The sequence below is a fragment of the Pongo abelii genome, chromosome 18 (genome assembly GCF_028885655.2).
Source record: "Pongo abelii isolate AG06213 chromosome 18, NHGRI_mPonAbe1-v2.0_pri, whole genome shotgun sequence".
Lineage (NCBI taxonomy): Eukaryota > Metazoa > Chordata > Mammalia > Primates > Hominidae > Pongo > Pongo abelii.
Window position 1 is genome coordinate 4,938,016 of NC_072003.2, and position 16,785 is coordinate 4,954,800.

General features: G+C 52.9%; 2 protein-coding genes across 17 annotated transcripts in view; one reads left to right on the plus strand and one right to left on the minus strand.

Moving 5' to 3' along the window:
• ANKS3 (ankyrin repeat and sterile alpha motif domain containing 3) overlaps positions 1-201 on the minus strand; it is a 39,138-nt gene extending 38,937 nt beyond the window's left edge. For 5 of the 6 annotated variants that reach the window (XR_008514371.2, XR_008514369.2, XM_063717547.1 and 2 more), the window contains exon 1: positions 18-201. The gene's annotated coding sequence lies outside the window, so the exon portion shown is untranslated. The remainder of the gene's footprint in view (positions 1-17) is intronic. The other variant, XM_054533388.2, reaches the window with a different exon arrangement.
• DNAAF8 (dynein axonemal assembly factor 8) lies at positions 183-15,331 on the plus strand. Of its 11 annotated transcripts, none has more exons than XM_054533398.2 (11): positions 183-557; positions 2,432-2,611; positions 3,756-3,902; positions 6,102-6,608; positions 8,970-9,087; positions 10,044-10,136; positions 10,804-10,945; positions 12,304-12,441; positions 12,876-12,974; positions 13,290-13,581; positions 14,671-15,331. In XM_054533398.2, exons 2-10 carry the CDS (start codon positions 2,483-2,485, stop codon positions 13,570-13,572), a joined length of 1,656 nt encoding a protein of 551 aa, XP_054389373.1. In that variant the 5' UTR covers positions 183-557; positions 2,432-2,482; the 3' UTR covers positions 13,573-13,581; positions 14,671-15,331. The 11 variants fall into 11 exon arrangements, 10 of the variants coding, with proteins under 10 accessions (XP_054389373.1, XP_054389374.1, XP_054389375.1 ...); XM_054533399.2 differs by lacking the exon at positions 183-557 and adding an exon at positions 602-623; XM_054533397.1 differs by lacking the exon at positions 183-557 and adding an exon at positions 806-1,022.
• The last annotated feature ends 1,454 nt before the right edge of the window (positions 15,332-16,785 follow it).

Below are 16,785 nucleotides of genomic sequence, written 5' to 3' on the forward strand. Positions count from 1 at the left end.
GCCGCCGCGGAACCCACCTGTGCTGGGCCTCAGGCCTTGCGCCGCCCTCGGGCTGCCGTCGCCAACCCCCCGAGCAGCTCGCCGCCACGCTCCCTCGCCGGGCCACCGCCCCCGGCACCCGCCCCGGAAGTAGTTGCGGGAGGGCGCGGAGCACGCCGGGAAGCTCGCGGGTCGGCACCGGCACAGCTCCCGGGCGCCGTGGAATGCACACGTCCCGCACCCGGACCTTCCGGTCAGCTTCCCGGCTCGCTGTCTGATGCCCGCGGTAGCCAATGAGCTAGTGGTGTTTGTCCTGCCCCGCCCCCGCCCTACAGAGGAACCAATCCCATTGCAGGAGAGGCAGGACGCGCAAACGCCCGAAAGAGGAGCGGGGCGGGTGGGGGGAACGCGGAGGCAGTCTAGTAATGTAAAGCTCCCCTGAGAGGGAGAGTGCCGAAGAAGGGGACAGCCTGTGTACCTGCGGCGCGGCCCAAGGGGCGGACGCGACCGGAGTGACGCGCTGGAGGCTGTTTATAGCGCTGTCAGGACGGCGCGGGGAGTGGAGGCAGAGACCTGAGGTGAGGGCCTCGAGCCTGCTGCGCCTGCAGGGAGTTGAACAAAACGCGGGGAAATACGGGCTGGGGGTGGGTGAGAGGAGGAGCGATGGGCTTTCCACTTCCATAGCTTTAAAATTTAAAAGCTTGACCCGGGAAGCTGTTGGCGTCTGGTTGCCATAACAACCGGCAGCCTCGTGGCCGGCCGGCTGGGGGCGGGGCTCTGGGAACCGGGGCGGGGCTGTGGCGGGGCTAACAGGCTGCAGCTGAGAAACCCACCTCGCGACGGAGCCGGAAGGCCGTTATTCAGAAACGGCTCTGAGCCTCCCCTTCGCCTTCTGCATGCGCCGAGCTCCTCAGCTTGGCGTTCAGGGCCTTGCATTGTCTGGTCCGTTTTCACCGGAGATTCCAGCAACTGACATTTTCTTCCCTTAAACCTGTTGGGCGGTTCATTCCTTTGAGCCACTGTACATGCTCTTCCTTCTGCCGGTAATGCCGTTCCCTCCCCTATTGTCTTGTCCGCCTGAAGAGTTTATCAGAGTCTCTGGAGGCCCTCTTCATCCTGATGATTCTGTTGCCCTAAGAAATACTGTTCCCTGAATTGCGGAACAGAGCTCTAGTTACAAAAAACACCCGCTGGGTGTGTGCATCAGATGCGTCCCCAACCTGCTGCTCCCAGTTCAGAGTGCACCAAGCACCTGCCCTGGCCCCAGAAGTACAGAGGAAGCAAGCAGCCCCCAATTCACATCTCCTGCCGCTGCCCTGATTGGTGATGAAGGGGCACTGACTGCAGGGCCAAAGCCACAGCGGCCTCTCGAGCTGCAGAGTTCTCCTGACACTGGCTCTAGAGGACCCTCACCCCCCAGCTCTCAAGCTCAAGCTCCCCAGCCCCCTGAAGAACAGGACCATCTCCTTTAAGACTCTAAGATACAAATGCAGGGGCTGGTCAGAATAGTGACTCCAAAAAAAAAAAAAAAAATCACTTGGTGACTCCAAACTGTCAGCCAGGCGCGGTGGCACATGCCTGTAATCCCAGCACTTTGGGAGGCTGAGGCAAGAGGATCACTTGAGGCCAGGAGTTTGAGACCAGCCTGGGCAACAGGGAGACTCCATCTCTACAAAAAATAAAAATATTAGCCAGATGTAGTGGTACACACCTGTAGTCCCAGTTATTCAGGAGGCTGAGGTGGGAGGATCACTTGAGCTCAGGAGGCCGAGGCTTCAGTGAGCTATCATTGTACCACTGCACTCCAGCCTGGGCGACAAAGCCAGACCCTGTCTCCAAAACAAAAAAGCAAGGTGTCTTCTGTTCCTTGGTAAAGGGCAGCAAAGGGTAGTAGGACTTGAAATTCCCCCTGATTCAGAGTCCACTGTTGCTATTTACTAAACACCCTGAGCCTATGAAATGAAGAGAATAGTTATGTTATATGGGGTATATATAAAATATACCTATATATCATATATCATACATATGGCATTCTATATAACATGTACATATATCTACATAGGCATAATTATATCAATACATATATTTGTATATTATTATGTATATATCACTATATACATTATATACCTGCAGGCTCCACATGTGTGCATGAGTGGGGAGACACACACACACACACACACACACACACACACACACACGTGTGCATGAGTGGGGACACACACACACACACACACACACACACACACACACCCCCTGGCACTAACAGGAGCTTGCATAACACACACACACACACACACCCTGGCACTAACAGGAGCTTGCATAACTAGAAGGAAACTGAGGCAGGTGGTGAGGCCTGCCAGCCTGTTTGGTCTCCTACAGCTGGTAGGGCAGCCCCTGCTCTCCTGACCTTCGGTGGCCTGGACCCTGTTCCATCACCCTGTGTGCCCCACAGAGCTCCTCGGATGATGGTGCACTGAGAAGGCATCTGGAAGCCTGGGCCCTCATGGCATCCAACGATGAAGGCATGGCACCCTCGCTGGGCTCTCCCTGGGCCTCCCAGATGGGGCCCTGGGATGCCATCCTCAAGGCTGTCAAAGACCAGCTCCCATCTCTGGACTCAGACTCCTCTTTGGTAAGCAAGAACTCTCTCCCTGGATGCCTTGTCCTTCCTACCAGAGCAGGCATGACACTGGCCAGGACAGCTTTGGAGCACTTCTCTGAAGACTTCTCCCGCTGACCTGTGCAGTTTGTTGTCATTTTACTTTAAATCACATGGCCAGACTCAAAGTTGTGTTTTCTGGGTGCTTATTTCCTTGTTTACTCTTTCTTCTGCCTTGATTGTCATCTCTGAACATGGGTATTGGTGCTCAGCATCTTGGGAGACCCTTTCAGTGGAGTTTTTGGCGCTCACTTGGAACCCAGGTCAACTCGATGCAGAAGCTCTGTCCTTTCCATTCTGCTATTCTCCACTCTCTCAGGGCAGGACAGGGCCAGAACACCCACTGAGAATGCACAATTCCATTGCATTGTGATAAGCCTTCGAGGGATTCTGCATTTGTGATTTGGGGTCCCTGAAATGGCCCTCAAAGACGCTCAGACCAATAGCCCTAGGTGCAGGTGTAAGACCCTGCTAAAGATGCTCCTGGCGGGGGGCTGCTCAGTGCACAGGTTGGCACTGGGTGTTAAGAGACAATGTGACGGTTTTAAAAGGCATGGGCTGGGTTTGGGTCCTACCTGGGCACCAGCAACAGAGCTTCAGGGACCTCAGACGTCATCCAGTGCATGGCGAGGCTGAGGACTACCTAAGGGGACCCCATGCCTTAGTGCTCAGGGTGTTTTCACACCTTCAGTCTCATTTGAGAGTATGAGCCCCAGCCCCTTCAAGAAGACAAACTAAGCTGTGTAAGTGATGGTTCAGGGTCACAGGGGATGGGGAGGGCTGGACCCTGCTCTTTCAGCTACCACCTCACTGCCCTGTTCATGTCACACGAGGCATTAATGAAGCACCTGCTGTATGCGAGGTATTTGCAGAACCAGGAGCCCCAATCTCACCTCCACGAGGTGGTGCTGCCGAGCCGATTTCTAAACAGTGGCAAGAAGCCGCGCATGGCAAGGCTGACTGGGATAGAACCAGATCTCCCCCAGGCTCCTGAGCAGCAGGGCTGGACGGGCTGGGTGGGCTGGGCTGGAAGTGAGAGTGGAGAGCGGGGGGTGGCTAGGCCCTCAGGGCTCTGCCTGCTACCTTGTCCTTCAAAAGCCCTCTCATTTGTCCACAGTCGGACTATGGGGAAGAGGAGCTGTTCATCTTCCAGCGAAACCAAACCTCCCTGATTCCAGACCTGTCGGAGGAGCTGGCTGAAGATCCTGCTGATGGCGACAAGTCCAGAGCCTGGGTCGCTGCAGCTGAAGAGTCCCTTCCTGAGGTCTGTGGGACACAGAAGAGTGTACACCTGTGTGTGTGCATTGTTAGTCTAAACTGACTGGTCTAAACCACTGGTTTAGCATTTCCACGATACCTGGTCCTTCCCCCCCCCCCCCCCCAGGTACAACCCAAGGTATTCAGATGCCCAAAATCTAACATCCACGCACCTCCCTCTCCTGGCGAGCCCAGCACCTTAGGGCGGGCATGTAGACTTGATTTTCCATCCAATTTTGACCCTTCTCTTCCTCTTGATCACTCCTATCCTGTTCTCTACCATGGCATCCTGAATAGCTTCTGGCCATTGTCATCACTGCTTGTCCTAAATGTCTCTCCCTTAACCCAGCTGGTTTCATGGCTACCTGGCTCATCCCAGCACCTGGCGAGTACACAGGAACTCTGGTTTACTAAACTGCTAAACTAAACTGCTACAGGCTACAGTGGGGAGTGGGAGGGAGGAAGATGGCCCATCAGTGCCTGAGCAAGCACACAAGCTGGACCTCGTGGGAGGGACAACCCAGGAGACAATGAGCAAATGTGGACTAAGCGTGCCAACGCAGGCCTGTGTTGCCAGTGCTGGAGGCTGAGACAGAGGTTCCCATGAGGCCAGGAGTTTGAGACCAGCCTGGGCAATACAGCAAGACCCCATTTCTGGCTGAGCACAGTGGCTCATGCCTGTAATCCCAGCATTTTAGAAGGCCAGTATGGGTGGACCACTTTAAGTCAGGAGTTTGAGACCAGCCTGGCCAACATGGTGAAACACTATCTCTACTAAAAATACAAAAATTAGCTGGGCATGATGGCAGGTGCCTGTAATCGCAGCTACTCCAGAGGCTGAGACAGGAGAATCGCTTGAACCCGGGGGAGCAGAGGTTGCAGTGAGCCAAGATCACGCCACTGCACACTCCAGCCTGGGCAACAGAGTAAGACTCTGTCTCAAAAAAAAAAAAAAAAAAGAAAACAGTGTAGAGGCACTAACCCACTTCCAAAATGGAGGCGGGGCCTAGCTCCAGCGTAACTTCTCTCAGGTGTTCTGCTGAGAACCATTAACCTACTGAATGGGAGGGCATGGGCACCGAACCAGATCATCTCCCAGAACCAGGACATGCCCCCGCCCATCACCTTGAAGGAAATCCCCCATCAGCCCAGCCATTCCTAGACCTAGGTTTGAAATAATCCCACACGAGAGATCCCCAGGGTGGCTAAGAATTCTGGTGGGTTCAGGTGGAACAATTTCCATGTGATTTTATTTTGCTTCTTCATTTCTACAATCAATTACTTCAGAAACTCTTCTGGATGATTTTCTTTTTTTTTTTTTCTTTTTTTTTTTTTTGTAATGTGGGATCTCTACTAAAAAATTAGCTGGGTGTGGTGGTGTGCCTGTGGTCCCAGCTACTCAGGAGGCTGAGGTGGAAGGATGGCTTGTACTCCAGCTTGGGGTATCAATTTCTGAGCCCCAACATTATCATTATTGATAATTTAAATATTGTTTCATTGCTGTAACAATACATTCCACTCTAGCCTTATATTTAAATAGCAGGATATCTCAGTGGTGCTGTCTTTAGCCAGCCCGTATTCAACAGCAGCTTTCCAACTGTCTTTTTTTTTTTTTTTTTTTTTTTGAGACAGGATCTTGCTGTGTCACCCAGGCTGGAATACAATGGTGCCCTCACCGCTCACTGCAGCCTCCACCTCCCAGGCTGAAGCGATCCTCCCACTTCAGCCTCCCAAGTAGCTGGGATTACATGTGTGCCACTGTGCTGGCTCATTTTTGTATTTTTAGTAGAGTGAAGTGTGCAGTTAAAAATGGTTAAAAGAGGTCAGGCACAGTGGCTCATGCCTGTAATCCCACCACTTTGGGAGGCTGAGGCAGGAAGATAGCTTGAGGCCAGGAACTTGAGACAAGCCTGGAAGACCAACTATGTTGTAGAGACTCCGTCACTACAAAATAATATAAAAAAAAATTAACTGGGCCTGGTAGTATGTGCCTGTCATCCTAGCTACTTGGGAGGCTGAGGTGGGAGGATTGCCTGGGCCAGGGAAGTCGAGGCTGCAGTGGGCTGTGATCGCACCACTGCACTGCAGCCTGGGCAACAAAGTGAGACTTCACCTCAAAAAAAAAATCTACATATTTTACTATGAAAAACATTCCCTGAAGCATGTTTTTGAGGATGCTAACTGAACATACCTGTTTTCTTGACAGCCAGTTCTGGTGCCTGCAGAATTGGCCACAGAACCTGGGAGCAGGCAGAACACAAGGACAAAGGATGCATCCTCTCAGGAAGGAAGAGATGCTGGCAGGCCTTTTGAAAGCTGTGGTGAGGTCCGCGCTCTTCTTGGGATGGCCGAGGAGACCCCCAGGTGGCTGGAAGGCGACCTTGGAAGCCTGTCTTTCAACACCAAAGGATCCCAGGGTCCTCCCTGGGACCCACAGGCCGAAGCCACTCTCTCCTGCCATGAAGGAGACCCAAAGGCAGAGCCCCCCAGCACCGCCTTACAAGAATCTGTGAACCGCCGGGCCCTCCGACAGGAGAGAAGGAAGATGATAGAGAAAGACATCCTCCAGAAAGTCACCCGAGATGCCTGCGGCCCGACCAGCAGTGACCAAGGCGGGGTGAAGGAGGCGCCCTGCCACGCTGTGGAGTCAGCTCCCAGATCCAAAATGCCCCTTGTGGAGCCTCCGGAGGGACCACCAGTGCTCTCGCTCCAGGTAGGTGCCTCCCCGTGCCTGGCTCTTTCGCAGGCCTGTTACCTGCGGCATGGCCGCTGTTCCCATGCACTGGGGCTAGAAGCAGCTTGAGGGCTGGCCCACTAGGACCTTAGGCCCATTCCATGTACCTGTCTCAGTAGAGGGGTGGAGGGTCCCAGCAGAGCACATCCTGGGGAAGGGTTAACAAGAACACAGAACAAGCAGGGCCTGCCTTCTTTAAAGAGAGAAAAGGAGGCCAGGCACAGCGGCTCGCACCTGTAATCCCAGCACTTTGGGAGGCCGAGGCGGGAGCCCAGGAGTTCAAGACCAGCCTGGTCAACACAGTGAGACCCTCATCTCTAAAAAAAAAAGAAATCATCCTGGCTAACATGGTGAAACCCCATCTCTACTAAAAATACAAAAAAAAAAAAAAAATTAGCTGGGCGTGGTGGCGGGCGCCTGTAGTCCCAGCTACTCAGGAGGCTGAGGCAGGAGAATGGCGTGAACCCGGGAGGTGGAGCTTGCAATGAGCCGAGATCGCACCACTGCACTCCAGCCTGGGTGACAGAGAGATACTCCGTCTCAAAAAAAAAAAAAAAAAAGAAAGAAAGAAAGAAAGAAATTATGTATAAATTTAAAAAGAGAGAGAAAAAAGGAGTTCCACTCCCAAGGATGTTCATAAATACATATAGCCATATCTAAAATATAGAACCTGGTTCTGTCAAAGCCTTATCTCAAAATATGAAAGTCCTCATTCTCATAAACTAGTGAGCACCTGTTAAAAAGTTGTATTTAGTGCATTCATGAGGGAACCAGCAGGATGACAGCGCCGGTTTAATGAGATCATAAGAAATTGGGATTTTGGCCAGGTGTGGTGGCTCACGCCTGTAATCCCAGCACTTTGGAAAGCCGAGGCAGGAGGAACATCTGAGGTCAGGAGTTCGAGACCAGCCTGGCCAACATGGTGAAACCCTGACTCTATTAAAAATACAAAAATTAGCCAAGTGTGCTGGTGCGCGCCTGTAGTCCCACTACTTGGGAGGCTGAGGCAGGAGACTCGCTTGAACCCAGGAGATGGAGATCACGCCCCTGCACTCCAATTTGGGTGACAGAGCGAGACTCCATCTCAAAAAAAAATTGGGACTTTGTAAAACCCTGGGGAAAAAGAGAGGAATGCAGAGATACGCTTGTCACATTCATGTCCTAGAGGAGTTATCTTGTCTACTGGACAGAAAAGTAACCATCACACCTTCTTGGTTTTACACATTTTGGATAATTTTTATTAACAGCTTAGAGAAAATTGGCACCAGGTATACACAGAAGTCATCTTTACTACTGTTTAAATCAACCATTCTTTCTGCTCACCTAAAAACTTATTTTTCTCCACTTAGAGGGCTGCAAAGAGTTGAAAGGTCATATGATAAACACAAATTCTTGATTAATTTCCTCCCTCCTCCTCACACTCACTCTGCCCCTAAGTGCTCACTGCCAAGCCTTCCAGTTTTAGCTCCTGCCTGGAACAGCTTGATTCTTAAAAGAACAAAATTTTTTAACCTCCAAACATTGTGAAGCTGTATGAACCTAAATAGTGTTTCTGAAAACAACACAGGGTTTGGCTGGGCTCGGTGGCTCATGCCTGTAATCACAACACTTTGGGAGACCCAGGCAGATGGATCGCTTGAGGTCAGGCATTCAAGACCAGCCTGGCCAACATGGTGAAACCCCATCTCTACTAAAAATACAAAAATTAGGCTGGGCGTGGTGGCTTACGCCTGTAATCTCAGCACTTTGGGAGGCGGAGGCGGAGGCAGGTGGATCACCTGAAGTCAGGTGTTTGTTCAAGACCAGCCTGGCCAACATGGTGAAACCCCGTCTCTACTAAAAATACAAAAAAAAAAAAAAAAAAAAAATGAACTGGGTGTGGTGGCGCATGCCTGTAATTCCAGCTACTTGGGAGGCTGAGGCAGGAGAATCACTTGAACCTGGGAGGTGGAGGTTGCAGTGAGCTAAGCTCGCACCACTACACTCCAGCCTGAGCGACAGAGTGAGACTCGGTCTCAAAAACAAAACAAAATGAAACAACAACACAGGGTTTCCTTCAGGTCAGACAACGTCTTTGTGCCAAAAACAAAAGTAAAGTACTGATCCCCAAGAAAGCATAGGAAGGAGGTGGCAAAGTGTAGACCCACCTTAACGAAGGCGTTCAATCTGTAATGGAAAGGTGGGGTCAGCCCATTTGCAAACTCTGTCATGCATTTAATTCCTGATTTCTACCCCCAACATCCTGTGACCATCTCTGTGGGTCACAGCAGCTGTGAAGCAGGTACTCGTGCCTCTGGGACCCCTCAGCATCCTCATAATCACTGGTTTTAATGATTTCAGCAACTTGAAGCGTGGGATTTGGATGACATCCTTCAGAGTCTGGCGGGGCAAGAAGACAACCAGGGAAATCGTGCACCTGGAACTGTGTGGTGGGCAGCTGACCACCGCCAAGTTCAAGGTCTGACCTTGAACAACGGAGCCCACGTGAATCCCCACAAGCAGCACCTTCCTGGGCCCCTCAGACACAGAGGGCTGCAGGCTGGTCACAGACAGTCCTGCAGCCCACACATGTCTTCCCTGCTGGCCCTGCCCTGAACACTCATGCTGCCAGTCCCCGAAAGACTTCATTCAACATATATGTGACCGCCTGCTATGTGCCAGGCGTGGGCCAGGTCCTAGGGACAAAGGAGAGGCCTCCACACACCACCCCATAACCTATATCTCCTCTTCCCCACCTCCTTGGCTGGCCTTCCTTCCTTCTCCTTCCTCCTCCTTCCTCCTCCTTCCTGGGGGAAGGAAGCCCCAACTTCTGTGCACAGTCAGCTCCTAAGCACACTCCTGCTTCCCCTGGCCTCCCCATTTAGAAAGGGAGGCAAAGGATGTCACCACTGTCACTACACTCATGGCTTTGCTCTGGGAAGTCCTGCAAATAAAATGAAAGTTCTCCAACCCCTCCCTACCCACTCAGGCCACAAAGGTGAGGGGAGGCAGGTCTGAGGCAGAGGAGCCAGGGCAGGTGCAGCGCGTCCGCCTCTGGTCCCAAAGCAAAGACTCCCCTGTGACTGACAGCCCATGTTATGTTAAATACATTTTGTTGGTTTGTAATTCAAACCCCATAAGGTAGGAGGTAGAGAACCAGCCATTCTGGAGGGCATGTGTGTGCGTGTGTATGTGTGTGTAACTGGCACTCCCTTTGTGGAGGGTAGTAGGGTAGAATGTACTCTTCTTTTTTTTTTTTTTTTTGAGACAGAGTTTCACTCTTGTTGCCCAAGCTAGAGTACAATGGCATGATCTCGGCTCACTGCAACCTCCACCTCCTGGGTTCAAGCAATTCTCCTGCCTCAGCCTCCCGAGTAGCTGGGATTACAGGCATGCGCCACCATGCCTGGCTAATTTTTTTTGTATTTTTAGTAGAAACGGGATTTCACCATGTTAGCCAGGCTGGTCTCGAACTCCTGACCTCAGGATCCACCTGCCTCAGCCTCCCAAAGTGCTGGGATTACAAGTGTGAGCCAATGCGCTCGGCTGAATGTATTCTCTATTTTAAAGGCACATAACCCTTTGATCAAACTATTTCACTTAGAAAATCTTTCTTACACTCTTACTCTAGTAGGTAAAGATGTGTGTTCAGAGATGTTTGCTGCAGTGTTGTTTAAAAATCTGAAAAGCTGGAAACAACCCATATTCAGTAGGAGTCCAGCTAGATCGTTTTAGCACAGAATACACTGCGGCTCAATGAGGGGATCTCCGTAGGTTAACATGGAAGCATGTAATATACAAAGTGAAAAAAGTGAAGTTGAAAAAAAACCTATAGAGGATGACCCTATTGTTACTTTTTTTTTAAGTCAACACACAGAACTGTTCATTATGATCACCTGTGACAAGTGGGACTGGGGTGCGAGGAAGTGGGATAAACTTAAAAATACGTCACTCCTACTTCACAAAGCCCTGCTGCCACAGGCCCTGCTCATAAAGATTCTGCCCCCCTCAGCCCTGCTGAGCTAGAGGTGGAGTCCTCAGAGGGCTGAGTAGGGAGAGGGCTGGGCGGGGGGCAGTGGAGGAGCCCGAGGTCCATTCACATGCGGAGACCCCAGGGGTCCTGAGGCTCGAGCTGCTGTAAGTCACAAGTGGGGCCAAGTCCCCGCTAATCAGCCTCTCCTTTGGCCATCCTCAGACCACACGGTGCCAAGCGCCCACAACAGGCTCATGGAACAGCTGGCCCTCCTGTGCACCACACAGTCCAAGGCCTCTGCTTGTGCCCAGAAGGTGCCTGCCGACACCCCCCAGGACACCGACAAGGCAGAGTCAGGAAGCAGGTGGGACTTGTAGCCAGGCCTGGCTCCTGTGGTCCTTTAGAATGGCCCTATGGTTTTGTAGCACTGACTGGGCCTACCAAGGGCGGGGCACTCCATGTGCATTTTCTCAGTCACTCTCAAGCATCTGATCAGGCAGTCGTTCCTGTCATCCCCATTTTAGAGATGGGGAAACCAAGGCTCAGAGAGGTTGACTCTCCCTGGCCACAAATGGCAGGGCTGGGACTCAAGCCCTAAAGTATCTGCTCTTTCTTCAAACCCAGTGGGAACCCTCCTTTCCTCCCTGAGAGTAGGAAGGTTGTCACGTGACCCTGCCCCTCTGGCCACAGCTGATTGGTCCAGCCCTGGGCATGTGACCCCAGCCGTGGGATTTTTCAATCTCTGTGTCTCTGTTAGGGGTGGAAGGGCGACAGCCACCTGTCCTGCCACAGGGAGAAAGGCAAGCTGCAGTGAAGCTGGGAGAGGAAGAGGTGGAGGCAGGGCCCCAGGGTCCCGTAAGACCCCTCTATATGCCTGCCCTCCCCACACTTTGGTTGTTCCACACTTTGGTTGTTCCACACTTGAGGAATCTGAGAACCAGTGAATCCCTTTTCACCTGACCAACAGTGTGTTTCTGTGCCTGGAAACCAAAAGTACCTAACAGAAGTGGCTAGACCTGGCCGGGCGTGGTGGCTCATGCCTGTAATCCCAGCACTTTGGGAGGCTGAGGCAGGCAGATCACCTGATGTCAGGAGTTCGAGACCAGCCTGGCCAACATGGTGAAACCCCATCTCTACTAAAAACACAAAAAAATTTTCCAGGCATGTTGGCGCATGCCTGTAATCCCAGCTACTTGGGAGGCTGGGGCAGGAGAAATCTCTTGAACCCAGGAGGTGGAGGTTGCAGTGACCAAGATCACGGCACTGCAGTCCAGCCTGGGCAACAGAGCAAGACTCTGTCTCAAAAAAAAAAAAAAAAAAAAAAGAAAAAGAAATGGAGAGAACTGCAGTGTTAACTATGGCAGCCATTAGCCGTGTGTGGCTATTAAATACCTAACGTGGTGCATGTGACTGAGGAACTGAATTTTTTATTCATTGGATTTTAACTGGCTTAAATGTAAACTTAGCCACTTGTGGCAAGTGGCTACACTTACCACAGATAGAGAGCATGTCCATCATTAGGGATGTTCTGTTGGCCAGCGGTGGCCTAAATCTCGCAGGCTGTTCTGAAGAGTAAAGAGCAAATGTGTTTAATGTGCCCGTCGGTAGAGAGTGGGCACTCACTGGGTGGCAGCCACGAGCACTGTGACTGGACAAACCCAGCGCAGGTCACAGAGTTATCACAGAGAACTGACTCCACAACACCTGCTTTTCTCATCTCAGATGTGCCTCAAGGAAGCCGGGCTCCCAGGCTGGGCCAGGCCTGCAGCTGGCCCAGGGCATGAGGCTTAACACAGAGGCCCCCACCATCTTTATTGACCTGCGGCAGATGGAGCCACCAGACCACCTGTCCCCAGAAAGGTCCGGAGGGCAGTGACTACCCCATACCAGCCTCTACTTTGCAGAGTTGCCTGTTGACCTCACAGAGCCTCTGGTGGATCCCAGTGGGGAGGAACAGGGACTTCAAAAGGCTTGGATCAATTCTCCATTGGAAAGTGCTTTTAGCCTGGAACAGGGTCTGGCCTACAGTCCCCCTGGGTCCCTGCAGGGAGGGAAGAGGGGCACGAGGCACACCTCCTCGTGCTGGGCTCCATGCAATAGAGCCCAACATGTCTAGGCTGGAGGGCATCACCCACACCTGCCCTCACCTCCTGGCAGGACGTCCACCAGCCTCCAGTGTGGCTGCTGACCTCTTGCATTGGGTCACCAGCAAAGCCCGAGTGCTTCAAGCCCCAACAGGAGTTGGAACACCGGGTGGAGTGGGCACATCCAGAAACCTATTTCTCTCCCTGCAGCTCCAGCCACAGCTCCTCTGACAGTGAGGAGGAGGAGGAGGAAGAGATGGCAGCTCTGGGAGACACAGAGGGGGCATCTCCTTCCTCCCTGGGGCTACGGTAACCACCAAGGGGCCTCTCACCACCTGCGGACGTCCCACCTCTGCTTTCTGCAGCAAGCCCTCCACCTGGCACATTTACCGCCTGTGGTGAGGTCTTGCTGCACCCACCGCACAGGGTGAGGGGGACGGCACAGCTTCCATCATCCTGCCCATGTCCACTGGGTCCCAGCAGTGTCAGCAGTGATGGGCCGCCTGAATTGCATTCTTACTCTGATGGGAGCTGGGCTCACCTGCTTTTCTCCTGTTTCAGTAAGGAGGGCCGGGAGGTGCGGCCCCCACGGGGTTGAGTGAGTTTGGTCTCATTGTGTCACAGGAGCTGTACCAGGAAGAGCCAGCTTCTCCAGCAGCTCAGGGCCTTTCAGAAGGGGACAGCCCAGCCCGAGCTCCCTGCCAGCAAGGGGCCCGGGGGTGGGAGGGCTCAGGCCCCTGAAGACACAGCTGGATCAGGAACTGGGAGGAAGCAACACACGAAGCTCTGTGCCAAGGGGCAGAGTGCCCAGGCCCGACTCCCAAGAGGCAGGCCCAGAGCCCTGGGGGATGCTCCTGAGCCAGGGGCAGCCGGGGAGGCCCTGATGCCTCCTCTGGAGCAACTATAGCTGCCTCAGGTAGTGGGATCCCAGGAGTGGGCGGGGGCGGGCTGACTTGCCATGGACCCTGGGCCCCGGTGTCCCCTTGTTGTCCCTGCATTTCTACTAGCAGGGGCATTCCAGAGGCAGGGACCCTCAGACTTTGGACTGTTGCCCACCCTGTTAGAGCTCAGTCACAGGTACATGAACTTAGAGCAAGGATGCAGATACAAATCTGTATGTAACCTGTGACAACAGCTTTGGGATAAAGGGGCCTCGTCCTCTGAGGGAGATGGGCAGGGACAGCAGGACGACGGGGTGCTGCTCTCTGCGGGACTCTGAGGCTCTTCATCTTTCTCCACTTCTGCATTTTTTTAAACGGGCATCTATTATTTCCATCAATAAGGTCTTTTTAAAAACGAAGTAAAACATATTTAGAAGATTTTAGGGTTGAAAGAGACCTAAGCCTTATTTTCTGGCTTCCTACATACTTGCTATTTTGGGCACCTAAATTAACACACAAGACACACGCATGCCTACCCACACAGATCTAATACACCTGTTTTTTTTCTCTTTTCGAGACGCAGCAGCTGGGACTACAGGTGCATACCACCACGCCCAGCTAATTTTTTTTTTTTTCTTTTGTAGAGATCGGGTCTCACGGTGTTGCCCAGGTTGGTCTCGAACTCCTCTCAATCCTCCTGCCTAGGCCTTCCACAGTGCTGGGATTACAGGTGTGAGCTGCCAGCCTGGCTTTTAATGAACTTTTTGAAAGAGGAGTAACGAGAATTTGCTTTCTCTTTCTCTTCTTTACCTAAGATAGAAAGGCACACATAGATTCTTAAGGCCTTTGACCTTCGTGAATCTAGACAGAATACTGGAAACCCCTGGAAATGCTGTCCTGTGTAGAATGGAGCAGCGGCCTCACTTGTTGATCACCAGCAAGAACTGGGGACAGCTGCTTGCCCCCTGCCAAGACCCGGCCCCTCCACAGGACATGCCTGGTCTTCCTGGGTCCTGTTCCTTTGTCAGCACTGTCTTGCAGCCCCGTCTTCACAGGATGCTTTTGTAACTGCTATGATCAGCCCTGACCTGGGCACCTGTTTGTCTCCCCAACCTTGTCTCCAGGATGTGTCCCGCTGCCTGCCCCGTGGGAAGAGCAGAGAAATCATCACCACCTTGGGCCCCATGGTGCCATGGGCTCAGGCAGCACAGCAGGGCGCCGGGCCTTTGGGCCAGTGTCCCAGCTTCCCCTGTGGTTCACCCCTGGCTGCCATGCTGCTGAGGATGGGCAGGGGTCTCTTCGCATCAAGCCTTGTACCAGGCAAAAGACAGGCCCTGCTTACTGGCCGCCAGGATCAGGGCCACAGATGTCTGCTCTCCAGACCCCACGTGATCTGGCCACTGGGGACCCCCACCCAACCCCACTCCCAATAATGAGAGGCATTTTCGTTACAAGTCAAAGGCAAAACAAGCTTCCATAAAGTCCCAGGAGGTCCCTTCTGCAGGGCACAAGGCCAGGCTGCCTCCCAGCCCCCAGGCCCTCTCCCACCTACAGAGACCCTCCCCTGCCCCCTCTGTTCCGGGGCATGTGCAGCCAGAACCGGGCTCTGCCCCCAAACTCTGCCCTTGCAGCCTGGCGGCCTCCGCTGTGGCTGCCTAGCTGTCAAGAGCAAAGGCTTTTTTTTCTTCAACCACATTTTCTTCCCTTTCTCCCACCTTTTTAATGCCAGTAACCTCATTGAGAATGTTTTATAGTGATGGAAAATAAACTCTGTTCCAAGTTCAACTCTGAATTACTGTGTCTGTCAAGGCAAGGGGAGTGAGGCGGGAAGTCAGACCTGGGTCCAAAGCTGGCTCTGCCACCTGGGCAAGGTTTTCATGCTCCCAGTGCCAGTTCTTCCACCTACAGAAGGAGAATCATGGCCGGGCGCGGTGGCTCACGCCTGTAATCCCAGCACTTTGGGAGGCCGAGGTGGGTGGATCACAAGGTCGGGAGTTCAAGACCAGCCTGACCAACATGGAGAAACCCCCATCTCTACTAAAAATACAAAAATTAGCCTGGCGTAGTGTTGCACACCCGTAATCCCAGCTACTCAGGAGGCTGAGGCAGGAGAATCACTTGAACCTGGGAGGTAGAGGCTGTGGTGAGCCGAGATCGTGCCTTGCACTCCAGCCTGGGTAATGAAGTGAGACTCTGTCTCAAAACAAAACAAAAAAAGGAGAATCATGGGAGTTCCCCCGCACTGGACTGCATGAGATAACATCACAGCACACGCAGGCACCTGGGACTCACAGCTCCTACGAAACTCTCCCATCACGTGAGTGCTGAGGATGACGCCCATGAGATGGGGCCAAGCAGCAGGCAGGGACCCAGTAAGCCAGCGGGAGGCCACAGCCTCGGCAGGGGGAGGGAAGCGGGCAGACCCCAACCACACTTCCCCCCAGGCCGCCACTTCCAGCATAGGCCTGGATATGAGAGAGGGGCCTGGGGGCTCAGGCTGCGCTGGGGAGATGGGTGTCAGCAACGCTGGGAGCTTTGCTAGCTCCTGGAGGATGGCCTGGCCACATCTAGCTGGGTACCTCATGCCCCATGAGAGATCCCAGAGCTGGTCTAGAAGGTAAAAGCTGTCCCTCAACCAGGCAGCCCCATTCTGCAGACACAGGACAGAGCACACAGGGGCCAGAAGCAATGACTTTAAAAAAAAAAAATTGTTTATTTTATCTGAGACAGGGTCTCACTCTGTCTTCCAGGCTGAGTGCAGTGGCGCAATCACAGCTCACTGCAGCCTCAACTTCCTGGGCTCCAGTGATCCTCCAGCCTCAGCCTCTCAAGTAGCTGGGACTACAGGCACACCCCATCATGCCTGGCTAATTTTTTTTGTTTTGTTTTTTTGTGGAGTCTCGTTCTGTCACCAGGCTGGAGTACAACAGTGCGATCTCGGCTCACCGCAACCTCCGCCTCCCTGGTTCAAGTGATTCTCTTGCCTCAGCCTCCCGAGTAGCTGGGACTACAGGCACGCGCCGCGCCACCATGCCCAGCTAATTTTTGTATTTTTAGTAGAGATGGGGTTTCACCATATTGGCCAGGATGGTCTTGATCTCCTGACCTCGTGATCCACCCGCCTCGGCCTCCCAAAGTGCTGGGATTACAGGCGTGAGCCACTGCACCTGGCTTTTTTTTTTTTTTTTTTTTTGGTAGAGAAGAGGTCTTTCTATATTGCCCAGGCTGCTCTTGAACTC

Bases quoted from the DNA above. Each gene is read 5' to 3' on its own strand.
- DNAAF8 (XM_054533397.1), top strand. The intron at 2,612-3,755 runs GTAAGCAAGAAC...ATTTGTCCACAG, and splicing joins TGGACTCAGACTCCTCTTTG to TCGGACTATGGGGAAGAGGA. The intron at 10,137-10,803 runs GTGAGCCAATGC...GGCCATCCTCAG, and splicing joins AAAGTGCTGGGATTACAAGT to ACCACACGGTGCCAAGCGCC.